We start from the raw sequence: 24,751 nt of genomic DNA on the forward strand, positions 1-24,751 counted from the left end.
TTGTTCCTTCTAAAGCTGGCTGGTGGTCCATGTCTGGAACCGCAGTCCCCAGCTCTGATTGGGATGCGGACCTTGTAATCCATTTTCCTCTCTTACTCCAGGCACTGCCTGTTGGTTTGGATGTTACAAGTGACTTTAACTTAGACAGCTTTCTTGGAGCTCATCTTTCTTGTGAATGCATTTCTCAGCCAGTTTGCTTCACTTCTCCCCCTGAATGCAGCAAGGAGCACACTATATGCCACATGCTTTGTTAATAGGGAGCTTTTCAGACACTGTGTGAAAAGCTTTTTGTTGTGTTTGTTTTTTTCCTCCTCTCCCTTTTGTGTTGAAGCAGGTTGTAGTTCCTGCTGTGCTGTTGGAGTCTATAAAATGCCCATGTCCAACACATGTCTCTGGATTTGGTGAATGCCAGACAAGAATATCTCTAAGAACCTTAAATCCCAAGCAAAATCTTCCCAGTGCTGATAAAGCCTGGAATGCACACAATCAGAACACAGGCTCCCGCTGCAGAAAGAAAAACAAAAGGCTCCCATACAAACAACCTCACGTAGACACACCGTCCATCACTGTGTTACCTCATACAATGGCTCAGCTGAGAAAAACTGCACAACGTCCAGGAAATGTACAGCAAAAGCCAAACAGTCAACTGGAAACTAAATCCTTTCAGAGAAAGCATGGTTCCAGCTTTTGTAAGGCAACAAACAAGGATGGAATAAAATAAAAAGCACCAGTCATTTAGAAAGGCATTTCCTGCAGGTCTGTGCAACCCCTGACCATGGCACTGCAGGGAGCATGTCCCTTTGTGTCCCCCTGGGAGCTGCCACAGCTGGGTCAGGTCACTCAGAGAGAGAGGAAGCTCTTCAGGTGCCCTGTGCCCAGCTCTCCTCCCACCCAAGCAAGCAGCTGCCAGGGCCTCCCATCCCCACGCAGCTGGCAGGGGGCAGTGAGTGACGCCTTGAGGACACCCCCTTCAACCCTCATGTCTTCATAAAAGGTAATTTTGCAATCCAGCCCAGCTTGTCTGAAAGGGATTTATTCTCACACCAAGCGTCCACATCCCTCTGGAACAAGCAGCTCCCCAGGAGGGCAGGGAGCACCAGGCTGATGTGCCCTCAGCAGCTGCTTCAGGCTGGATGGCGTGGCCAGAGCTGCACAGCCCTGCTTGTGCTGGCCTGGGGATAAGCCAAGGGCTCCTCCTTTCCCAATCGGCTAAAAATACTTCCCAAACCTCGTTATTGGCATCCTGCTGTCAGCAGGACCTGGGAACGCTGACAGAGATGATTTTGCTCTGCTGTCTCTGGCAATCCTTGCTCTTTCCTGCCTCAAGGGGAGTGCATCTAGTCATGACAGAAAGTTGTGGCTCTTCTCTATGCTCAGGGCAGAGCCAACACACAGACCAGAGTCCAGGAGAGAGCAGCCACCACAGAAAGAACCAGGTCTTTGCTCCCACCTCTTGCAGATGAGGATCAGGAAGTTAAAGGGATTTGCTGAACTGCAGTGACTTGAAAAGGTTCATACCAACTTCAAGGAGCTGAGGATCAAATACTGGTTGTACTGTCAGGACCAGCTGCTCTGTCATGTATCAGAGGTGAAGTACAAATGCTGGCTTCTTGTGACTGTACTTTGGAGTAGCACACTTGAAATGTGAGGTGACTAACTGCTGTCTCCTGCTGATGAGTTAGTGTCACATCCTGGCAGGGTGTTGTGGGGTGCTTGCACTAATGTTTGTGCACCCCTTTGAAGCTGGGAACAGCTGCTTAAGTGACAAAGTATTTTATTACATTATCTGGCTAGCCAAAGGACAAGAAAGCAGGAGAGATCCAACCGCACCTTGCTCATGCATCAGGGTGACCAAAATAAACCTGCACCTCCACTTAGTGCATGTTAAAGTGTCGGGTAGGGCTCATCCACCCATGATCCCCTGGCAAGCACAAGGGAGCACAACAAGGGGACGGAGCTGCAGGGCTCGTGACAGTGCTGCAAGAGCAGGGAGGAGTGGAGAGGTGGACGGACAGAGACCAAATGTCACAGGGAGAACACGGGGGACAGAGGATGAGCTACCTGCCTGGGGATAGCTGGAGGAAGGACACATATTTGAATGCATCAAGCCTGACAAGGGAAAACATTGCAATTCGCAAGCTGCAGCAGGCGCCTGGGAGTCCTGTTGGCTGGGCCCTCCTGTCTGAGAATGAGGCATTGTCTTGTCTGGCACCAGGTTTGCTATGAGAGGGACACTTGCATAGCAAAGTTTGGGCTTTAACCCTCTTCCTCCTGCTGAGTACTTGAATCTGTTTCTCTCTGCTCCAAGTTCCCATCACCATCTGCATGGCAGAAGAAAGCCTCCCTCCCCTGCTTTCTTTTGTTCTGTCTGCAAACAATGCAACAAGCTCCATGGGGAAGCAGCACAAAGAAAAAGAGAAAACTAGAATGAGAATAGTTCTGTCCCCAAGGCCCCTTTCATACAACTACAGATCAGAAAGTAAAATCTATGTTCTGTGGCATTGGTAGAAACAGTCAAGTGAAAAAGCTCATGCACACATGTACACACATACAGATGTGTGGGAAGACTGCAGGCATCCAAGAGTGCAAACTGACAGCCATGTGCTCGAGGTGGGCCACAAAGAAAGATCAGATGTGTAGCCTGAATGCAGAGGGCAGCCACATGCTGAGGTGAAGAGATACTTCGAGCACATGTCCAGCAGACAGCACTGACTAGGGGAAGAGGGGCAAGACTCTAGTTCCTGACATGCCAAGGCTCAATTCATTCTCTTTCACCCCAAAGACAACTTTCAGCATTCAGCTCTGTGAGACAATACTGTCTGCTAGCTCCCAGGTATCTGCAGATGGCAGCTTTCCATGTATCAGCTCTTCTCTGAGCTTTCTAAGCATTTCAGTCTTCATACCCAGAAGATCTGACAATACTCCTCACTCCACCTTGAACCAGTGCATTCCCCATGGCTGCCCAGTGCTGGAGCACCTCAAGCAGCTACAGGGGGCATCATCAAATGGAATCAGCACTGTAACCGAGTCCTCCCTGGCCATGTCCTCTTCCATCCCACATCCCTGTCCCTGCTGCGTCCCAGTTTATTGCTACCTGGAACAGGCTCCCTGCAGAGCTTTCAAATGCAAAGCCACTGCTGCTTGTTTGAAGTGAGTGGCTGTGCACAAGGTCCCTGCAGCCCTGCCTCACCTGGCATGGGAACACACGCTTCAAGGAAATTTTCCACACATTGAGGATGTTTTCTGAATATCAGCTTTCCAACCCAACTGCTCATGACTCAGGCCAGTTGGCAGAGCCAGAAGGCCGCTTTGTGCCTTAGGTAATAACAATTTAACAAGGTAACAATCTCTTTAGCGGCAAATTAAACGGAAATAGGAAATGTCCTGTGCAGATAAGCTGCTGCTTGGATTATGTCCCCTGCCCAAATATAAACTCCTCTGATCTCTGATCCCTGTGCACACACGCACACACACAGCCAAGCTGTGGCTCCACATCTCCCAAGCCTCATCTCATTTGCCATCTTTCATTACTGCTCTCTGCCATTTCTGGTCACTTGTCTGGCTTGTGTCAGGTACCATTGCAGAGCTCGTGCTGTCAGCAGCAAGGACATGCAGCACCACCCAACCACCTTCCCTGACACTCCTTTGCCACTCACAAACCCATTGCTTGCCAGTGACGTGTCCATCACCTGTGAGATGGCTGCTCTTGCTTGCCTGCTGCTTGTGCACAGGCTGTCACTCACCTGCCTGCTGCCTGCCCCATAGGTTACACTCATGCACTTGGCCACACATGCAGCACTTGTCATCTTCGCTACCCCCCTCCTCTGCCATCACCTCCCTTCTGCTATGAGCCACCCCAGGCCACATGTCCCTTGCAGGTGACCACAGACCCACCGTTCACGGGAGACAATGCAAGGTTTAAGCAGCTGCTTTACCGGACAGGATGGTTTGCTGTGTCTGGGTCAAGGGCAGTGACCACCCCCACGACAGAGCCAACATGTGCGTCCTCCTGGACCTCCATCAAGTTGGAGGGGGGCCGGAACTCAGGGGGCTCATCGACGTCCAGCACTGAGACCCTCACAATGGTCTGGTCCCGGAAGGTGCCCAGGTCCACAAATCGTGGGTCCACAAACTTGTTGAGGGCCTCCACCACGACAGTGTGCACTTTCTTCGACTCATAGTCGAGAGGCTGAGACAACAGGAGAAGGTTAGCCATAGCCCAGCCTGAGGGCTCCCCCGCTCCCCGTCCTTCACCGGAGACACTGGGGCAGCACCTCCATGGGTGCCGCTCTGCTCTCCTGCTAGCAGTGCCCACACTGAGGGGCTGGAGAAAGAAGTCTCCAGCCCACTCCCCTCAAGGCCCCCAACAGGGCTTTCAGGCTGCAGGAGGCCAGGATTCTCTGGGAAGAGAACACAGACTGTGTGCTGGAAGCGAGTGGGTTTTGATCATTAATCTCCCTGCTGTTATTTTTACAGGGGAGGCAAGCTGAATGCAGTGGCCTTGGTGAATAATCACTCTTTCTTGCCTGCATCAAGTGTTTGCTTGATTGTTTTTCCCACCAAAAGCAGATACGGTCAAAGAGCTGCTGGTCATGTATAGGAATTAGGTGGGCATATTTCTCCCCTAACAGATGCCACCAGTAACAGCTGTAAGCACCCATCCCTGTAGCCCCTGGCACTGTGGCTCCTTCGCAGCCTGCCCTCCCAGACACAGGTCTGCATTTTGCCATCCAGGCAGAACAGAGCCAGGCCTCTCCCTGCATCTGCAAGCACAAAAAATGCAACTGCTACTGCTAGAGCAGTACTCAGAGGAGCATTTATTTCAACTCAAACACAGCAGCAGAGTCCCCAAAGGAATGGGCTCTCCTGCTAGAGATTCATGCCCGCCCAACACAACCAGCTTTACTTCTGTCTCACCTTCTGTACCGTGATGACAGCCTCTTGGGTATTGCTGTCCGTGGTGACTTTGAACATCTCCACCCCTTCCTCATCCTTCACCTGATATGTCATGTCTGTGTTCTCCCCAACGTCAGAGTCCTCTGCCTTCACCCTCCCGATGGCAGTGCCCACAGGGGCAGTTTCAACAATGCTGAACTGATACATCTCTGGAGGAGAAAAAGGTACTAAGGTCACTGCTTCTGCCCTTGAACTCCCTCCAGCCTGCTATGGCCCTTTGCATACCTCAGCAGGGGCACCCTTGGACCATGAGGGCTGCCAGTGTCTGCAGTCCAGAATGCCCTAATAGGAGAAACACACGCCCCAGCCAAAAACAAGGGATGTGGGAAGATAATTGGGCAGCACTGATGTTTCAAGGTGCCAGGTGAAGTAAGGCCTGATTTTACAGAATCACAGAATAGTCATGGTCGGAAAGGAAGTCTGAGATCACCAAGTCCAACCATCACAACAAACAAACAAACAAATAACCCCAAAACTACAAGAGAACCCACCACACAACACACCACCCAAAAACAACCCCCACACAACAAAACCCCAAACAAACACACACCAGACACACTCCACCAAATAACACCCACAAAAATAACACTCTACCATCTTCACCACTAGAGCATGACCTGTGTGGACACTGCCCTGCAATCAGCATTCCTGGATTCTTTGCAAACTTCACCATTTCTAATTTCTAGGAGACGCAGCTAAAGATCTGAGCCTCTTCCAGCTGCAGGACCAAGCTCTCAGGAGACAGCAGAACAGCTGCCTGGACAACATATCTGCCCCCAGCACTGCTCGGAGAGGGGTCAGGAAAGGGCCAGCTCTGCTCTCCCCACCTCTCAGCCCTGCTGACTGCCCGGGCCAGGGGTCCCGTGCAGCTGCCCCTGCACCCCGCAGGGCAGGAGCTGCGTTCCCGCTGCCCCGGCGCTGCCCCCCGCCCGGCGGGACTTACTCTGCGGGAAGCGCGGGGGGTTGTCATTGACATCGGTGACGACGATGGTGACGGTGGTGGATCCAGACAGGCCACCCAGCTGTCCCGCCATGTCCGTGGCGCGGATCACCACCTCGTAGCGGTCCTGCGTCTCGCGGTCCAGGTCAGCCACGGCCGTGCGGATCACACCTGGAACGGCAGCGCGGGCGGGTCCCCGGCACCCGCAAAGACACGGGCTCAGGCTGGAAGGGGCCGCTGGAGACGACCTCATCCAAACCCAGCTCCAGACAGGATCAGCATGCCTGGAGGGCCCCCGGTTTGGTCTGGAGAATGGGAGGGGGGGTGCCAGTGCATTTTAAAAAGAATGCACGGGAGACCTTAAGCTTAACTAAAGGTATGGTGTGTTAGTACTTCTTACGAAGTATCTATTTTTTTAAATAAATGTTTATAGATCTTCAGTAGCCGTCTGAGCTTGGGAAAATGACCAGAACTAAAATGCAAAGGAATGTAAAACATGAAACAGAGAGTAGTAAAACACAGCAAACACTGTGAATGGCAAAAGTCACTTCTTACCTCATCTGGGAGTGTTTAATTTACATTGAAACAAAGCAGAGAAGTATTCTGAAAGAAAGAAATTACTCCTGCCCAGAGGTGGCACCAGGGGCACACACGAATACCAGGAAGGCCATTAGCGGCACATTCTCAGTTCCACCACACCAGCAATACCCCAGGACAGCAAGGAATCAATTTAAAACCCCCTCCAGCTCAGTTTCTTAACATCCCCACAGATTTAGACATTGTCTTCAGTTTCTGTAATTGCTTTCCTCTTCCAGGCTTTTCTGTCCAACTATTAGCTTTACCATCTCCTAGTGTGAACTGCAAAACCCACCTTTGCTTTGTTTCCCCAGTAATTCTGCCTGATGTTGGAGAAGATGTTGGAGGGGGGTTGCCTGGCTGGGCAGTGTGGGTCTGACTTGGAGGGAACAGGAAGCTCCCCCCTTGCCAAGCGAACAGCAGAGACCTATCCAGTTGCTCTCAGCCACTTGCAAGACCTGCTCTGACTCCCTCATTCATTCTGGGGCTGTTCAGAGGAAGCCATTTGACCAGGAGTCCCATCCCACCTCATCAAAGTGGCTTAGTAAGCACTGGACAAGGGAGGGATGGATGCACATCCCTCCAGGCACCCACCTCAGGCTGTGCGCAGGCAGGACTGGCCTTGCACCAGCACCTCCCCAGTCCTGCACGGGACTGGCATCAGCCGGTTGTACTTACAGGCTCTCCTGCAACTCCACTATGAATACAAAACCCTTATTTCTGGGCAAGCACGATCTCATTGAAATTTAAGCAATTCTGTTAATTAACGGGGTCTGAAGCATTTTATAATGAAAATGATTCATGTCAGCACAATAGTGATGAATTGGGATGAGAGGGAAAAAGCTCATGCATTCAACAAGGCTGTAATGACTTAACTGAGCTGCTCGTAATGATATAGCTCATAATACACCATGCAAGATGGGAGAGGAAAGTGCTCAGGAGCTTCCCAGAACACCTCCAAGGTCACCCATCCCAGGAGGGAGCAAGTCCAGGCCACTTGGCACATGCAGAACAGGGCAGAAAAACAGCCCCAGCAGCCTCCAATTATCTTACTGACACAAGGCAGATAAAACCCTTGTCTTTGGCAGGAGTGCAGCAAACACCACTTCCTGCTCTTTGTCCTGGAAAAATGTGGGCAGATGCAGATGGACTGCCCCATACCCCAGGAGCCCCAACAGGATTGTCACTGAGAAAGCTGTTCCCCCTGAATCTGCATGGGCCACACCAGGCTACCACCCCAAGTGTCAAGCTGGTTGTGTCTTTTAGGGTGAGGTATTGCAGGGTCTCCAAGCATAATCCACACCAATTGCTTGGATATGGCACTAGGGGTGCTGCCATAAACACCCACCAGCAGGAAACATGTATGGTCCCATCTCCTGCATAGCCTGTGTCCTCTGGAAACCTGAGCCCCAGGGACTCTGGAAAAGCAGCAGCAAGTTATGGTGGCAGACCTGTTCTCAGGGCACAGAGACAGAAGAGGCAGGGACCTCCACTGCTGTACAAAGAACATGGAAAACTCCTGTCACCTCCCAAGATTCACCTTCTTTGCAGCCAGAAAAACTTCCAAACTTCATCCTTTCCAGACACTGCCAACAAAGCAAGAACAACCTCCAGCTCAGACTCATCTCCCTAGCTCTTGTCAACATCTGTTACAGTTAAATAATAGAGGCACATGGTGGCATACCCTCTGGTACAAGGCACATGTGGCTTTCCAGCATGATCCAGATTAATCAGTATAATTACCAGGCACGAGGACACTCACAGCATCACACAAATACCATCAAATGTGCTCAACAGAAGACACTCTGGGTGATAAAAACAAAGCAGGACAAAGCACTCAACAACTGCCTTCTAGGAATCCCATTGCTTTGGGCTTTGCTCTGCTCTCAAATGCTTCTAGCTCAGATGTTCATGGAGACCCTCTGGGCAGGGCACCTTCCAGCTGAGTGCAGTTGGGAGCAACACACTCCCTGCCGCAAAGCGCAAAGCAGAACAGCATGGGGTAATTTACATAGACAAATCCTCAGGAGGTCCCTGGTCCAACTTACAACTCAAAGCAATCATAAAAGGCAGATGAAATTACTCAGAGCCACATCTACTCAGGTTTTGAGTATCTCCAAAGATGGAAATGCCACCTTCATGGTTATAAGTATTCTTTTCCCAGTATGTGTCTTTTCACTGTACATAGAATGGTGAAGGTTGGAAGAGATCTTAAAGATCATCAAGTTTCAAACTCCCTGCTATGAGCAGGGACACCTCCCACCAGACCAGGCTGCACAAGCCTTATCTAACCTGGCCTTGAATACTGCCAGGGAGGGGGCAGCCACAACCTCCTTGGGCAACCTATTCAAGTATCTTACTACCCTCATGGTGAAGAATTTCTTCCTGATGCCTAGCCTAAATCTCCCCTCTTTCAGTTTAAAACCATTACCCCTTGTCCTTTCACTGCCCTCTCTGGTGAAAAGCCCCTCCCCAGCTTTCCTGAAGCCCCTTCAGGCACTGGAAGGTGCTCTAAGGTTTCCCTGGAGCCTCCTCTTCTCCAGGCTGAACAGCCCCAGCTCTCCCAGTCTGCCTCCATAGTAGATAGGCTCCAACCATTGATAATCTTCGTGGCCCTTCTCCGGACCCTCTCCAACAGCTTCTTGCCCTTTCTGTGCTTCTCTGCAGACTCTCATCACCCATGCTCAAAGCCCATTGTCCCTGAGAACAACTCTGGTGAATAAGGTTCTGGGATGGGGCACAGACCTGCACACAAACATGCACATACTGATATTTCTATTTCCAGGCACTGAGGAGCATTTCTAGCAAAGTGGTGAGAACAGCAGAAAAACACATCCTGCCTCCTGCTGCTGCATCACACAAATCCAACCCTTCATCAGCCCAAGTCAGCACACAGCATATTCCCAGCAACTCCTGTCCCAGCCTACTCTTACTACCCCGGGACAGGGGCTAAGGTCAGTCTCAAACAGGGCCAGGCTGACAGGCAAGGATGAAACAACTCATGACTGCACAAAAATAACCAGTTTCATCCCAGCAGGTCAGTATTTTTTGTCCTGCTCTCCCTGGCACAAATACCTCTAAGCCCTCATGGGCTAAGTCTCCAAATCAGGAGACAGGCTCTAGAACTCAGGAGCTGTTTCAAGTACTCATAAATGCCAGACTGCACTTCAATTAGCCTTCTGAGTCCTTCTGCCTTTTCCTTCCCTGCATGCAGCAGAATGACAGATTTTAAGAACAACCTCTTCCTTTCAGTAAAAAGCAAGATTCTCACGCACTCGCCCAGACTGACACTCCGGGCTTTTAGGAAAGCACCAAATATCACGAGGCCTCCAACACTGCCTGCTGTGATTGCTCTGCACCAGTCAATATTCCTGCAAAGGGATGAACAAGACTGCTGGAACCAAAGGTGCCGGATTGTCCTCCCCTCTAAGGGGTGTTGAGTATTTCCAGTTTTCCCCCGAGGCCGTGGGCACACACTCTGCAGGCAGCAGAGTCTCCAGGCATGGTGGCCAGAGATTGGAAAGGACATAGCAGAGAACACAGGGACAGACACAAGCAGGCAGGCACAGATGCCAGCTGAAGAAAAGCTTTGCCCCTATAAAGGTGAATAATCTGCAGAGCTACAGAGAGCACAGGATGATTTAAAACAACATGAAAATTTGACCTGCAAATTAAAATGCACACTGATGTTTCCTCTCACATAAATGCACTGGGAGTCACATGCTCTCTGTGCCCATCCCAGCATCTGAAAAGTGTAAGTTAGATGATCTTTGTGAGGACAGGGCTCCAGAGCTAGAACAGGAACTAGCACTAAGCCTTGTGCCCAAGGCCTTGCTCTCAGCCCCCACAGCCACACAGCAGCCTTCGCTGAGCAGAGGGGCTCTCTGCAGGGCAAGGAGCACTCACCCAGAGCCAGCACCCACCACCGACGGCAGAAGTGGCTGTTTTCCAGCAGAAGCAGCAAAGCACAGAGAGGTGTTGAGTGCTGTAAGAGCAGAGCCTCCTCCAGCAGCAACAGGGCAGCCACAGCACATGCAGCCCACCAGGTAGAAGGGCAGAGATCAGCTGCACCCTGTCTGCAAACCCAGAACGAACGAGGAAGGCAGCACAAAGCCTAATCATGGCTGATGCCTGCAGGCTTTTACAAGAAGCCTAGGGGATATTCTTGTAGTTGGCACAGAAAATCATGCCTCCAAAGTCTGTGCATACAAAGCTCCCCACTTGTACTCCAAAAGAGCCAGTCTAGACCTTCAACACATGCAGAGCAGGATCTGAGACCAAATTTGGGGCACACAACCCAAACCCACAGGCAGTTTCAGCATCTGAAATTTACTTCTCAAAGCACAAGAGGTAGTGGCTGGTGTACAAAAGAGAACGAAAAGCTCGCATGCATCAGCTGTGCTGCTCCTTCACCATTATTCCAAACTGTGGAAGCTGGAATTGCTCTCCACAGCTTTGCAGATGCCAGCAAATGCCACGCTGCAGATCCCACCATTCCAGTGGGACCATTTAGCTGCTCATCCTCCTCCAAAAAGACATCTGAGACACTGTGGGAATTCAGGGCTTATTGATTGGTAGGACTTGGCATAGCATGGCATCCAGACAGTTTGGGTCTGCTTTGAAAGGTCCATTGAATCTGAAATCCCAGCTGAGTACTACAGTTAGTAACACTGAAGAACAGGAGACAAACTAAGCAACTTACACACAGCCCGTATCCCGTATTCAGGTGTGCAATCCACACTTCTACATGCAACTCTGATACTATGGGAGACAGACAGTGGAAAAATAACTGTTTGTAAAGGCAAGGAAGGAAAAGACAACCTATGCTGGAAGGAGGCATGGGCTTAAGGGGGTGTGCAAGGAAGCATGTGTATGATGGACCTGCGCAGAAAGGCAGAGAGGAAGGGGGAAACAAATTACTCTTCATTATCATATATTATAAGAAATGTAACATGCCAGATTTTTATGGTTCTTTTTATGGCCATTAATAACAATGGTGGCTCTGAGAGTCATGCTGCTGGTGTGGATAATTAAATCTTATGCTCAGGGCAGAAGCCAGGCCAGGATTCCCATGTAGAGCACTAAAAACCTATTCAAGTGCAGAGTGGGAGTGGGATGGGATTTGCCTGGGTGGATGCACTGGCTCCCGGCCAGTACCAAAAAGACACAATGAAAAAACATTCCTCATGGTGCTGCCAGCCCTGTACCTGCCACTCAAGCAGCATGTCCATGCAGGCCAGCATTGACCAAGGGACACATGTCCCACAGGCACGAGGCTGCAGCCAAGGGTACCAAAGGCTACTGCCAGCTCAGACAGTACCAAAGAGCCAGCCTAGGGCCCGCTGTAGCCATCAGATGTTCTGGAAACAGACGTGCTCAAGAGGGGCTGAGGACTCTTCTGCAGACTGTCAGCAGTTTTGCTTTTATGAATCACAAGCAGGCAGAATAGTAAATCAACCCCCACAGTGTATGAAACAACCAGCTTGAGAATTAACACACAAAAAGTCAAGGAATCAAGAAGCTTGGATTCCCAGAGTGACATTAATTCTCACCACAGTCCCACAAGACACATTTTAGTTTATGCCTTAATACAGAGCATTAATGTTGTTGCAGGAAGCTGAGCCTCTGCACGTTCTGGCTTGTGCATTTTGCTCCCAGTAGTTCCTTGTCATTCTAGCAGCCAGGCTTCCACTCACACAAAGCTACTTCAGATTAACAGGATCTCACATGCACCTGAATTTTCAGTTTTTAGCCCACTGTTCATCCATCTACCCCCTTCCCCCTCCAGTAAAACAAAGCAAAGCTGGGAGAAAAGCCAGCCTGAGTTCAGCAGCTCCTGGGCCAGAAGGACGTGCAGCCCCAAGCTTCTTCTTGCACACCCTCCCCACCACACCAGCCTCTGTCCAGGCAATGGCACCTCCCATTGCATACTTCAGCCCTGCTGTCAGGTGTGCATAAGAACTACTTAAATTTGAGCTTTCCTCCAAGGGCAGCCAGGGCTAGGGGCACAGCCAGAGCAGGGACTGGCTTGGCCATGCACACCAGAGTGGTTTTCAGGCAACAGATGGGCTCGTGCAGGTGCAGAGGCTTAGGCACACACACCTTCCTTACAAACTCTTTATGCCAGAGTCCCCAAATTTCACTCTGACATATAAAAAAAAGCCTTAGAAAATGCCTGTTAGCACAGACACGGATCAGCCTGACAGAGACTTGGCACTGCAGTCCAGGGGTTGATCTCAGCCTGTGTCCCTGTGGTGCAGCAAGAGGGTGGGGGGCACTTTGCTGTCCAGCTTTCCAACAAGAGCTGCAGCTACCCAGCCTGCTTGTCCTTTGACTATTTTTCATTACACTGTGGGTACTTTACTGCATGCTTTGTGCCTTAAATACCTCTTATTAGCATTTGAGTGTCTTCTCTCCTTAGAAAGCTTGCAAGGCTTTCATTAAGGGTAATGAGAGTCACACTCCTGGGAGGCAAGGAGAATATATACCCCAACATCCCCTGGTTATGGTCTACTCTAACCAGTATGTCAGGGCATCATCTGCTAGGGATTTATCACAGAGGCATTTTATAACGGGGTCTATTGTAAGTTATTAAGGAATGGAGAGGCTTCTATTAATATTTAATGAAAGAACAGTAGAACATTTATAAACCAATCCCTAATTTGAAGTGTTACCTTTAATCAAAGCCCCGGTGATAACCATGCAGCCTTTGATAAGGCCCCTCTGGTAGCACTTAAACCTTTCATGCTGGAATTTTATGTGCCTGGGGGTGCACTCGTGCTCTGGGCACAGCCCACAGGAGCCCAGGCTCTGGGCTGGCAGGGCAGGGCTTGCTCCTCAGCTGCTGCTGCAGGCCCTGCCCAGAGCCCTCAGGGACTCCAAGCTTCCCCCCGCAGCCAGTGGTGCCCACGGTCTAGGTACCCCCACAACAAAAGCCAGCCCAGGGGGCAGCCCTGCCTGCCTGCCCCACCGGGTGCTGCTCACCTGTTTTACTGTCCACAGTGAAGTGCTGCTCACCTGTTTTACTGTCCACAGTGAAGTGCTGCTCACCTGTTTTACTGTCCACAGTGAAGTGCTGCTCGCCCTCCAGCACGCTGTAGACTACCCGGGCACTGCTCCCGTAGGTGGGGTCATCAGCGTCAGAGGCCATCACCTGCATCACAGAGGTGCCTGCAACAGGATGGAGAGAGAAGTCAGGAAGGAGGTGAGGAGAGCAACACAAACCTTGAGGCCAGGGGCTGGTGGCATGGGAGAGCAGAGGCCAGCACTGATCACTTGGACACACTGATGGCAACAAGAACAGCTGGGTGCAAACACTGCACTGCCTTCCTCCAAGGCCTGAGAGCCTGGACTCCAGACCCTGCTGCAAATGCCCTTTTGTCCTGCTGAGTGGCAGGAGGGACCAGACCTTGGGCCACCCAAGGACTGCTGTCTAGGCAGGACCTGTTCTCTGGGAGGATCACTGGTCTGAACAGCTCAGAGATTTCTCCCAGCAGACTTCTGCTAAACCATCTGGGAAGGAGCTGGACAAGATATCACCACAGATGCCCTTTTCCCATCAGCCCCAAGCAGCAGTCACCTCCAGTCCATAGACAGACCTCCCAGCCAGGGCCTGGTCCACACTGCAGCACATCTCTGCAGCAGACAGATCAGCAACGGCATGACTGCCATGGGAGAGGAAAGGCTTTTTGCTTGCCCACAGCCAGACTCAGCACCAAGTCCTCATGCTCCACACGTAGCAGGGCAGGTGGACTATAAATTGGATAGAAGTCCATCAAACATCTGCAATTAAGTTATTGATTTTCAATGCTGCCTCATTAAACTGGGTGCTTTACTCCAACTGTCCCTGTGATAGCTTTAATTTGACATCATGTTCAATTTGACAAAAGAAGGACCTAGGACATGAGAATGGGGCCAGGAGCAAAGGGGCTACGATCTACAGAGACAACAGAAGGGAAGAAGGAGGGAAAGCCTAATCCTACCTACAGACACCTCTGAAACAGGAGACAGTATGGCCAAAGACCTGTGAGGGCAGGCTGCCCAGTTCCACCTCTAGCACCAGATTCAGGCCAGACACTGTCAGAAACCCTTCTGTTCTGCAGTGCTTCTGTCCATATGCTGCAAAGACAATCTCACAGGCTGGTCTTGGCTAGACCCATGTCATGAATAACCCAGCACCAGGCTTAGTACTAGTTGTCAGCATTTGAGTCTAGACCCATTACATTCCCCAGAAACACAGAGGTCACACACAATCAGAAGCAACCTCTGTTCTCATGTCACAGAGGCCAGAAATGGAGCTGGAACCACCCAGATGGAGGATGAGGAGCTCTAGTCCCCAGTGCCTTCCTCTTCCCCCATTCGGAGACCACAACCCACAACTTGCAGACAAGCCAGGCAGCCAGGATTTGGGCAGGAGATGGCAATGCTGTTGTGAGCAGCTGGGATGCACGTGCTCCTCCCAGTCCATTTTGCTTCTGATCTCCTGGAAAGGGTGTTCACTGAAGAAAATGAGCAGTTACCATGGTTGCTTTTCATTCTCCCTGGCCTTCTTAGAGCTGCAGCTCTGCTGATAACATGAGATTCCCCCCATTGGTCTTCAGTAACAAGCTAGTTTGAGCTGACTTATTTATGCTTTGCTGTCTCAGTAAAGTTATGGTGCATCCCTGCCAGGTACGTCCAGATCACACCACAGCAACACTTGCTCCCTGCCTTGCAAACAGCTTAAGAAATACTATTGTTGCATTTCCTTGAAAGGGTCTGCCCTTCCTGTCCTCACACAACTCTCTCACCAGGAATGAGACAAGGCAGATCACCCCTACACCAGCATCTGCACATCCCCTCAGCTACCCTGTTGTGTTCCCTTGGGAAGTTTCTGATCAGAAAACTGAGAAGGAAGGGATCAGAGAAGGGAAAGTACATGGCACTGGGGTCTCCAAGCACCCCCCTCTCAGCTGCAGCAGAGTCTTTGCAAGGGTTGCTGGAGGTGCCAAAGTCTGAGAATCACAAAAAGCAGCACCTGCCCCTGGCAAAAGGCAGAGTTCCTGTGCCCAGCCTGGCAGCAACCAGCTGAGAGTCCCTGCCTAGTGTCAACATCAGCACCCACTCCTGCTCCTGCAGCACCAATCACCAGAGGCAGAACACATTGAATTTGCACAAACATCCTACACTCCCAAGAACCACTTGCTTTTGCCTCAGCACCTCAGAGGAGAAGGGTCAGGAGATCCAAAACTCATCAACATGTACATGAACCCATCAGATTTCCTCAACTGCACTTGCCCTGTATTCAGCAGAACCTGTGTCAGGGCTGCATGCAGACACAGCAAGCCCTCCCAGACAACACTCTACCCCAGCCATCTCAGTGCTGTCACCCCACAGGTGCCAGCCCAGCGATCACCAAAGCAGGGATTAGCCACTAAAAGTTTGCATCAGGCTCATGCTGCTTCTCCCCAGATGCATTCATTCAATTGCCTAATTTACCCACTAATCCATCCCTATCACACCAACACCTGTGCTCCTTGTGTTCCAGTATTTTCCTGAACATTGCAAAACTGCATCAGTGCCAGAGTTCAACGGGAAGGCAGGATCCACACCCATCCAGAGGAGGGTTTTGTCTCTCCATTTTCAGCTGTGCCCTGGACAAGCCAGGCAGGTTGCTGCTCTCAAGCCTTCCAGTGCCAGCCCTGGCTGCCACATCCCGCCAGGCACTGGAGCAACTGGGCTGCCAGCAGCAGGTCCAGGCTGCTGGGTCCCAGCTGGGAGCCCTGTGATGGCACCAGTGCTTTCCAGTCTGGTGCACGGGGAAACAAAGCAGCATGAGCATTGCAGCAAGGCACCTTCTGCTCAGAGGCAGGAGGATGATAGGCATACTGCCCTCAGGCTGAAGACAGTGACCCCAAGGTGAGGAAGGCTCTGCCCTTCCCCAGCATCCCATTAACAGATGAACAACAGGCAGGGAGGGAACAGTAACCCCACTTTGTGCCTTGACTTCGAGTGTGAAGATTCAATACAGCCTGCTCAAGGTCACCTACGGGATATCAGGAATCTAGGAGTCCCACTTCCCATTATCCTCTTAACCTCCACTTATCTTTTTTCCACCCCTCCCTACCCCTCTCTTTTAATCTGAAGAGCAAAGGTCTTAAATTCCAGTTTAACCTGATCCCCACCCCCCCACCCCGCCTCGTTCCTCTGAGACAAGCCTAGGAGCATTGGCTCCCACCTCCTGGTATTAGTCCCTGCTCTCCCTGCATAGCAGTGCCCACAGCAAGTACAGCACACATGACTTTTAGTTTTCTAGTACGTGCCTTAATCATAATAAATACAATAAATAAAATCTAAGCATCCATCATGTACTGTATAACCCACTTCTCATAACCAGCAATCCTGAAGTCTCTGGGTATGAGATAATTAGACATGTAAAACGAGATAACGATCTCAGTTCCTCCCTTGGCCAGCTCACCCCACAGAACCAGAGGAAACTGACGATTTCACATAAAAATTAACAAGGCAGAGTCCATCCCTCCTTACTCTCCTGCTGCAAAGGTGTGATCCTTTGTGTTTCCCTCCCCCAGAGGAAAGTGGGGCCAAGACCCTCACAATTCCCCCCTGGAGCCCAAACTGGGGACACGGAGCATCCAGCTGACCCGGCACCTGCAGGAGAGGACAAGGGCTCTGGCCACCGGCCGCCCTCTGGCTCGGTGGGCCCTGCCTGGGCTGTCCCCATCCCACACCCTGAGCCATCCTGGAGACTTGCCATGGACATCAGCCAGCCCTTGACTCCAGACCTGCCGAGGGGCAACCAGCAGGAAAAGCCAACACCTGCTGAATTGGACTGTCCCTCTGGGCAGCCTTCATCCCTTTCCTGGCACAGGCAGGAGCCTCCAGCCCAGCTCTGGGGCTGCAGCCTGAACCTCCAAGCCCAGGCTGAGCCCAAAAACCAACTCTACCCATGCCTACAGCACCCATCCCTGCAGATCCCACAAAGAAAGGAAACCAGGGGAGTGCTTTGTCATGCAAAGCCCTGGACTGATGCCAGAGTGCAGCACTCCCATCTCAGGGACCCGGCTGCTGTGGGGGCAGTGGGCAGCTGAGATCTTATAATTAATGCCATTTACTGCTTTTGCCTTGCCCCAACACACACAGTGGCTGATGCAGAAAAAAGGCAGGACATCAGGGGAGAAAATAAATGAGAGGAGCTTAAAAATTACAGGAGAAGAATTGAGTTTCTTGCAATCTCAGGAACATCCAGACTTGGTAGAAAGCCAAATCCAACCCAGAGAAGATTCACTGCAGAGTCCTCAGGCCCTGCAGGTCAAGCCTGAGGGAGTTAACCTGACTGTGGCAGAATAGTTCAAATACACAAGTATGGAAACATCCTTTGGTGTGTCTGGCCAGAGAAACCTACTGCACAAGGCACACCAGCCCCTGGCACCAAGCAGGTAAGTGTGGTGCCTTGGGGAGCAAACCCCATCATTACAAAGAAGGGGCACATGCTGAATGGATGTAGAGAGGGTGTAGCAGGTGCTCAGATGTGCAGGGCTGAGGGCTCAGATCTTGTACCATGACCAGGAGCGCAGCGCTGGAAGGGAAGGGGTAAGTGTCCCCAAGGACCAACAGGCAGGGCAAACCTCAGCTCCCAGCTGCCCCATCTCCTTTCAGATGGACACGAGTGTTTTGAGCACTATCGAGGGAAGAAAAAACAAAACAAAACAAAAACAATCTGACTGACTGCATGTTAAACAAATTGCTTTTCTCTGCTTCCCGCATGGAGATTAAACAATTTCTCGTCACAATAATCACTTCTGCATTCAGCCAGCTTTGTGCTAGAGTCAAGGCTTGACCCCAAGTTTGTCTGTACAGTCAAATAATCTCTAATCTGGACTTGATGCTACACAGAGGAGAGCAAAATGCACCAAGGGAGGAGTGGTGTTTGATGAAAGATTGCACATTTCCCAGCATGTCCCTCACTCTGGGCTCTGCATGCTCCCCAGACAGCCCAGAAGCAAGCTCTGGGTTGCAACACCCTCTCTGTGCAGACAGCAGAGCTGTCTTGCAGGATGCACTGTGTGCTGGATTTGGGCTCCTGCCTGTGTGCAGCAGACAGATGTTAAGCATACCCCAGGGAGCTCAGGAAGGGAGCCCAAAACAGCTAATTTTAGCATCTCTTGTTATAAGGTGAAGCTCCTGCAGTTCCCAAGCAGTTGGCTGATTCCCATCCTACCTTCTTCTGCAGCTCCAAGGTCCCTTACTGTGGTACTGGGCTCTGCTCAACTCAAGACATTTTGGAGTGATCTGCACTGGGGTACTCCTGCAGAAGCCCAGCCTCAGGTGCCAGCACAGAACAGCCTAGAAGCTCTTAGCCCACAGTTTCTTCTTGAGGTTACAGGACAGCAGCAGGGCTGAAACAGGGTTTGCAGTCCAGGCCCCATCCTGCAGACAGGCTGCTCCTTGGACTGCCTGGCAGCAGGCACTGGGGGAGTCAGCGAAACTACTCCCAGGCAGCACCACCAGCCCCTACACCCTTTTGCCAGCCCTGGGGCAGGACAAGGCCCTGCTCCCACTGGGGGCTGAGCAGGGACAGCCCCTTCCCCCCTGCAGCTCCCACTGCCATCCCCACCAGCCCCAGGTCCAACCCAAGCCATCTGCACCCTAGCCCCAGCACAGAGCAAGGGGCAGGTGTGTTGCAAAACACTCCCAGCTACTCTGAGTTTGTGCAGTTCTCTCATTTGTTATTCCCTCTTAGACACTATGAAATCAAATTATTTTCCCTCCCAATTAGTACTGCTTCATTATGCAAATAATGTCCTTTGATCTGCTACTGCTGTCACAGAACGGATCTGACCATACTTGTTTTATTCCTCTTTATGCCCCAGGAAGGTACCCACCTCTGGGATCTGGGACTAAGCTTTTGGCAGGGAATGGGGAGCTGTGTCCGGTAACTGCCATGAGTGAGAGAGAGGAAAAAACCACTCACTAGGGCAGCCCCAAGCACAAGCCCCAGCAAGGTCTGGGAAGGCAAGGAGGGGAAAGGAGGAAGAAAGGGGGTCACCCTATACTCTTCAGGCTGGGCAGCAGAGCTAAGGCTGTCAGAGGAGCAGAGACAGGGAAATAACAGGTCCCTGCAAACATGCTCCAAGCTGGAGTAGCCCTGTCCCTGGGATGGCTTCATCCCAGCCCCTTTCCCAGCAGAGAGCACAGTTGAACCAGAAACACTGATAATCTGGGAAAACATCTGCACCCAAATGGAGCTGAGACCAGGCAAGTTTGCCAGCTGGTCCCCAGGCTTCAACCTTGATCCTGATGTATTAATTGCCAATCCAAGCTCTCCCCAGGCTGCCCAGCCTTCCCAACTTGGCCAGCACAGAGGATCACCTCCATCCACATTCAGGAAGGCAGCAAGGCATGTTACACATTCTGTCTTATGGAACACCCTCAGGTCTAGGAGGTCCAGCTCAGAAACAGCAAACATCTCCACTGATACCAACCACAAAAAATGCCAGAGGGTTAAGGAAACAACTTCTCAGGTTTGCTTGTTCATGCTTTCACAGGATGTGTCCATCCCATCCTTTATGCTACCTGTTCCTGGGCATAGTACTGGTAAACCAAGGGAGAACTGGGAGGGAGCTGGGGACTTGCAGCAGCACGTGGGTGCCACCCTCCAGCTCCATATTCACACTGCAGGGGACCATGTGGTAGCACAGCTTGAAGATGCTGCGTGAAGCTCTCCCTGCCCTGTTAGCTGGGCCATCTCCAGGGCAGGCTGCTGCAGGAGCCCTTCCACTCCCTGGGATCAACAGGCTACAGAAAACTCCGAGGTTGCCTCAGGCAGACAGCCCTCAGCCTGGTAAGCAGAGCACGCTCTTGGCTCCATCTCCCCTCTCTGAGCATGCAGCTTGGAAGCACAGCCCACGCTGTTCACAGCACTTCTCTTTACTTTTAACTTCTGAGTGTTTTAATTTGCAGGAATTGCCTCCTTTAATGTTGTGAAACCGTGTTTCTTTCTCCCTCTGATCTCCAGTTTCGCATAGAAACTGTCTCCTTTGATATGTCTTGTTCACATCAGTCTGATCAGGCAGCTCTATAATTGTTAGTGATTTTCAAAGAACTGGGTTCCTTGTCTAATACTCAGAGTTGAGAATTCATTCCTTTTTAAATGTTGTTAAAGCAAAATAGATTAATTTAATTTCTTTCTTCCCTTTGGGAACAGGATGCCTCCTGCTTTGCTGCCCACATGCTGTCTTTCATTTCTACAGAAGCACATGGCTATAGTGCAAGGGGTCAGTCTCTGACTCAGGAAAGGATTTGTGCAGGTAATTGGAAGAGGAAGGAGAGCTTGGGCTGACTCAGGAGAGCTTGCTCTCCACCCATCTCTACCCAGAAGCCCAGGCAGCAGCAGCAGCTCTGCTGGTGTGGGCAATTCCTGCACCTCTCTACCTGCTGAGGTCCGAGCACCAGTCTCGCAATACACTGCACATCGATACCGAGAGCCAGAGCTGTGTTCCGAGGCAGCAGAACCCTGAGCACCACTCCCTGCACCCTGCTTCCAGGATGGTCTTCATCAGCCAGACCCTTCTGCACAGCCACATAGGACCCGGTGGGTCCCCGACCTGCCCCCCCAGCTGCTCTCCTCCTCAGAGCTTGCTGCCCTCCTGGCACTGTCGCTATCCCCCTGCTGACAGTGCTGGGGACCTGCCTTATCTTTGATGTTACTCAGCCTTCTGCAGAACTTGGGCTCCTACCTTGATGCAGCCTTTGGAGAACAGTGATTGGAGAGCAGCCCACACAGCTGGCTGCAGGCTCTCCCAGGCAACAGGGACAACAGCCAGCCCAGCAGGGACAGGGACTTGGTGACACCGGGCGGTGCAGCCAGCCAGCCTCACCCCCTGGGCTGGAGCTGTGCTGAGCAGCATGGGAACCCACCACCGGGCCAGCACAGGGAGGAAGGGTAGAAACACTACAGCTCATGCATCACCTCCCTGCATCCCTCCCAACACTCAGGTGAGTGCAGAGCTCACTGTCCCCTTCTGTCTCCCCTGGGGGAGACAGACTCACACAGACTGGTGGCACATGTCCCAGCCCAGCCCTCAGCACTTCAGTGAGGCTGATCATCAATGGACTTAAAGACACCTGCTGGCCAAGAGGATGGGCAGGACAACAGTGACATGGGGAAGCCGCGGTTCTGTCACAGGGAACACGAGTTCCCCTGTCTCAGCCATAAGCCAGGTGAGTGGCTGGGCAGTACTGCATGGGGGTGTGCAAGGGGAGGGATGGCAGGGCAGTCACTGGGCTTTGGAGCAGCAAAGCAGCACACAGAGGACGGCCTGAGGGGCTGGGGCACAAGCAGGGAGCGAGTAACACTGCACAGTCTCATCTGAGCCAGAGGTAGGCATGAGCCCCTCATTATGCAAGGGTTCAGAATCTCCCCCAGTGTGTGGGAGAGAAGGGGCTGTGCAAAACCAGGGTAGTAACTGCACAGCAGGCAGCTGGCACAGCTCAGGACCTGCCTCCAGGGCAGAGCTCAGGGCTGAGACTGAGCGCTCAGCCACAGCCTGGCAATCAGCTCAAAGGATTTATTCACTTGTTTTCCTTAAGCCATCTTATTTATTTTTCCCTTTTGGCTTGCTAGCTGTGGTCTCAACTGGAATCCCTAGGATTTGCAGGCAGTTTTGTGGGGCACTGTGGGCTAAAGGTTTGACAGGAGAGATGCACGGGTTTCCCATCCCACTTGCTCCCACCCAGACCTACCGACAGGGGACAGCTCAGCCACGCTGCCGATGTAGGGCCCCTCCAGGAACCGGGGCTCGCTGTCATTGATGTCCTGCACCTTGATGATGAACTCTGACTCTGGCTCCAGCAGCTGGTCCGTCTGCCGGTCACGGGCCTGAGCCCGCAGTGTATAGAAGGTTTTCTGCTCCCGGTCCAGGCGCTCGGTGGCATGGATGTCACCTGTGATCTCATCAATGAGGAAGATAGTCCCTGCGCCCTCCCCGGAGATAGTGTACTTGATGGAGCCGTCCCCCTCATCTGAGTCCGAGTGGATCTGCCAGGGAAAGAGGAAGAGGGTGGGAACAGGCTGGGGCCATGCTTGTCCCCACACAGCTAAGACCACACAGGTGTGGAGCCCCTGGTGCAAAGTGCTCATGGTCCCTGTGTGATGCCCATCTGCTCCCTCTGCTACTGCTGCACTGGAGAGCAGCACAGGGCACCACCAAAGGATGCCTGTGCATGGAGGAAGGCCCAATAAACTGCAGCTTCAGTCCTGACTATGTCATCATATTCTTGGCAGATCACAAATCCTGTAGTAGCCACCCACACCACAGACCAAGGGACAAACCCCACCACTACAGGGTTAGGGAAATGCTGGAAAAGGGAAGGACAGCTTAACAGTGCTCCAGAAGAGGCTTCCCTGTGCAGGACCCTGGCAGTGTAGGATCACCTCTCCCAAGATGACAGCCAACTGGGGTGTAAGGCAGCTCAGCACCAGTGTCCCAGCAGCCATCCCATCTTCCCAGCCAGCTGCCCAAAGCCCACCCTTACCCTGCCCAGCTTCAGCCCCCTCCGCCTTCTGGGCAGTTGCTGCTGGCACTTCTCCCTGCCCAGGAGCTCACGCACCCTCTGCACACCAGTACTGGGCTGACAGGGCCCTGCAAGGGGGGGACAACCCCCACATCACACCCAGAGTACCCACCCGAGCAAACTCTGCAGGAGAACATGGCAAACCAGGCTTGTATTCAGGATGAAAAGAAGCCCCTGGGGAAGATGCTTTTGTAGCCAATCTCCGATTCATTTTCTAATTAAGAATACATTTGAAATTAGGAAAAGAAAGGGTAAACAGCAGCTCCCCATGGACCTGGAGCTGACTGGAATCCAGGCTAGACGTCCAGAGATAATTTTATTGGTGGCATTAAACTGAGTTATGAGGTTTTTACAATCCAGCCACTTATGAGAAATCTATTAACAGTAACTGGACAGGCAGAATGCATCTTGACAGAGAGCAGCATGGGCATTAATTGGGACAATCCATAACAGGACAGGCCTCCGGAAAGGTTTCATCAGCTGCTTTCATTTGCTTCCTACAATTTCTGCTTAGAATCAGCAAAGTTGTGTTCATGCCCCTCCACCCCCAAATGAAAGTCGTCCATTAATCAGCTAATGAAATATGAAAATGTTTATGGGCCATTCAATCTTCCAAACTGCAGTTCTATAATCCACCTTTCAGACATACAGCTCTACCAGCAAGAATTTATACCAGAGCTGCCTCTTTTTTATGGTGCCTTCATTATGTTTGTCTTGTTAGATGCAGTTTATGTATTTATTTCATAAGTGAGAGGCCCACGCATTAGACAGTTCAATGCATTTTTACACAGCATTTTCATATCACCACCCATGCTGAAACACCTCCCAGGGCTTGCCTGGGAAGGAGACCCTCACTCAGCTAGCGAGTGGGGCTGAGCCCAGGAGGGCTCTGGGGCAGGAGCATCCTGCCCTAGCCCTCCATGCTAGAGAGCTTGCAGCCCCCTCCACTTTATAATCCTCTCCCTAATGGTTCACTGCTACTCCACTAGAGATCAAGCTTGTCAGAAAGAAAGAGATGCACCTGGTCTGTACAGAAACCTGTATTTTTCTGCTGAACACCAGGCTTGTGATTAATAATTAGGCCAGAGATAAGCCACCCAGCACCTCTTCCCAGAACCACATGAGCTCTCAGCACATTCTATTTACATATTTCCTCATTGCTGACTGCTTGGATGAGACACCAGCACCCCTGCAAACTGGAACACTGGGAAGAAAAATGGAGCCTGGGCTCAGGGAGCTGTAGAGATTGATTTACAAGGAAAGATTAAAAGAGCTAAATCTGTGCTGCTTGACTAAACAACAACTAATGGGGAGGGCTGGATAACAGTCTAAAGACATCTGAGCGGTGATGCCAGATCCTGGGGGTGCTCTGTCCTGCCCAGGCAGGTGTGGAGACCCTGCTGCCACTTGCATGGCTGGCAAGGGAAGCTGGGAGGCCCAGGCAGGACATGGAGCCCCGGGCCTGCTATGCCTTCCCCCCAGGAGCAGAGGGGTCCCCCCACTGCCCACTCGGCTCCTCTGGCCAAGGACACAAGTTCCTGCAGCCACCAGGGCCATCCCATGGGGTACACAAGGCTAGTCTGTTCAGTCTGCTGAACAGGGAACTAGTTCCCTTGTCCTAAAAAGCTACAACCAGGAATTTTGCAAAGCCATTAATTACTTACTAAGAATTAAATCAAATTAATGTGAACAGAAGTGCACATTCCT

General features: G+C 51.6%; 1 protein-coding gene across 6 annotated transcripts in view; it reads right to left on the minus strand.

Moving 5' to 3' along the window:
* The window catches only part of CDH22 (cadherin 22), a 69,276-nt gene that overhangs the window by 21,262 nt on the left and 23,263 nt on the right, over window positions 1-24,751 (minus strand). For all 6 annotated transcript variants that reach the window (XM_051632885.1, XM_051632882.1, XM_051632884.1 and 3 more), the window contains exons 3-7: window positions 22,214-22,508; window positions 13,523-13,642; window positions 5,900-6,067; window positions 4,918-5,105; window positions 3,936-4,189 (exon numbers count right to left, since the gene is read on the minus strand). In XM_051632885.1, coding sequence (XP_051488845.1) covers window positions 3,936-4,189; window positions 4,918-5,105; window positions 5,900-6,067; window positions 13,523-13,642; window positions 22,214-22,508 — 1,025 coding nt within the window. The remainder of the gene's footprint in view (window positions 1-3,935; window positions 4,190-4,917; window positions 5,106-5,899; window positions 6,068-13,522; window positions 13,643-22,213; window positions 22,509-24,751) is intronic.

Source organism: Apus apus, chromosome 15 (assembly GCF_020740795.1).
Source record: "Apus apus isolate bApuApu2 chromosome 15, bApuApu2.pri.cur, whole genome shotgun sequence".
In the NCBI taxonomy this organism is placed as follows: Eukaryota; Metazoa; Chordata; class Aves; order Apodiformes; family Apodidae; genus Apus; species Apus apus.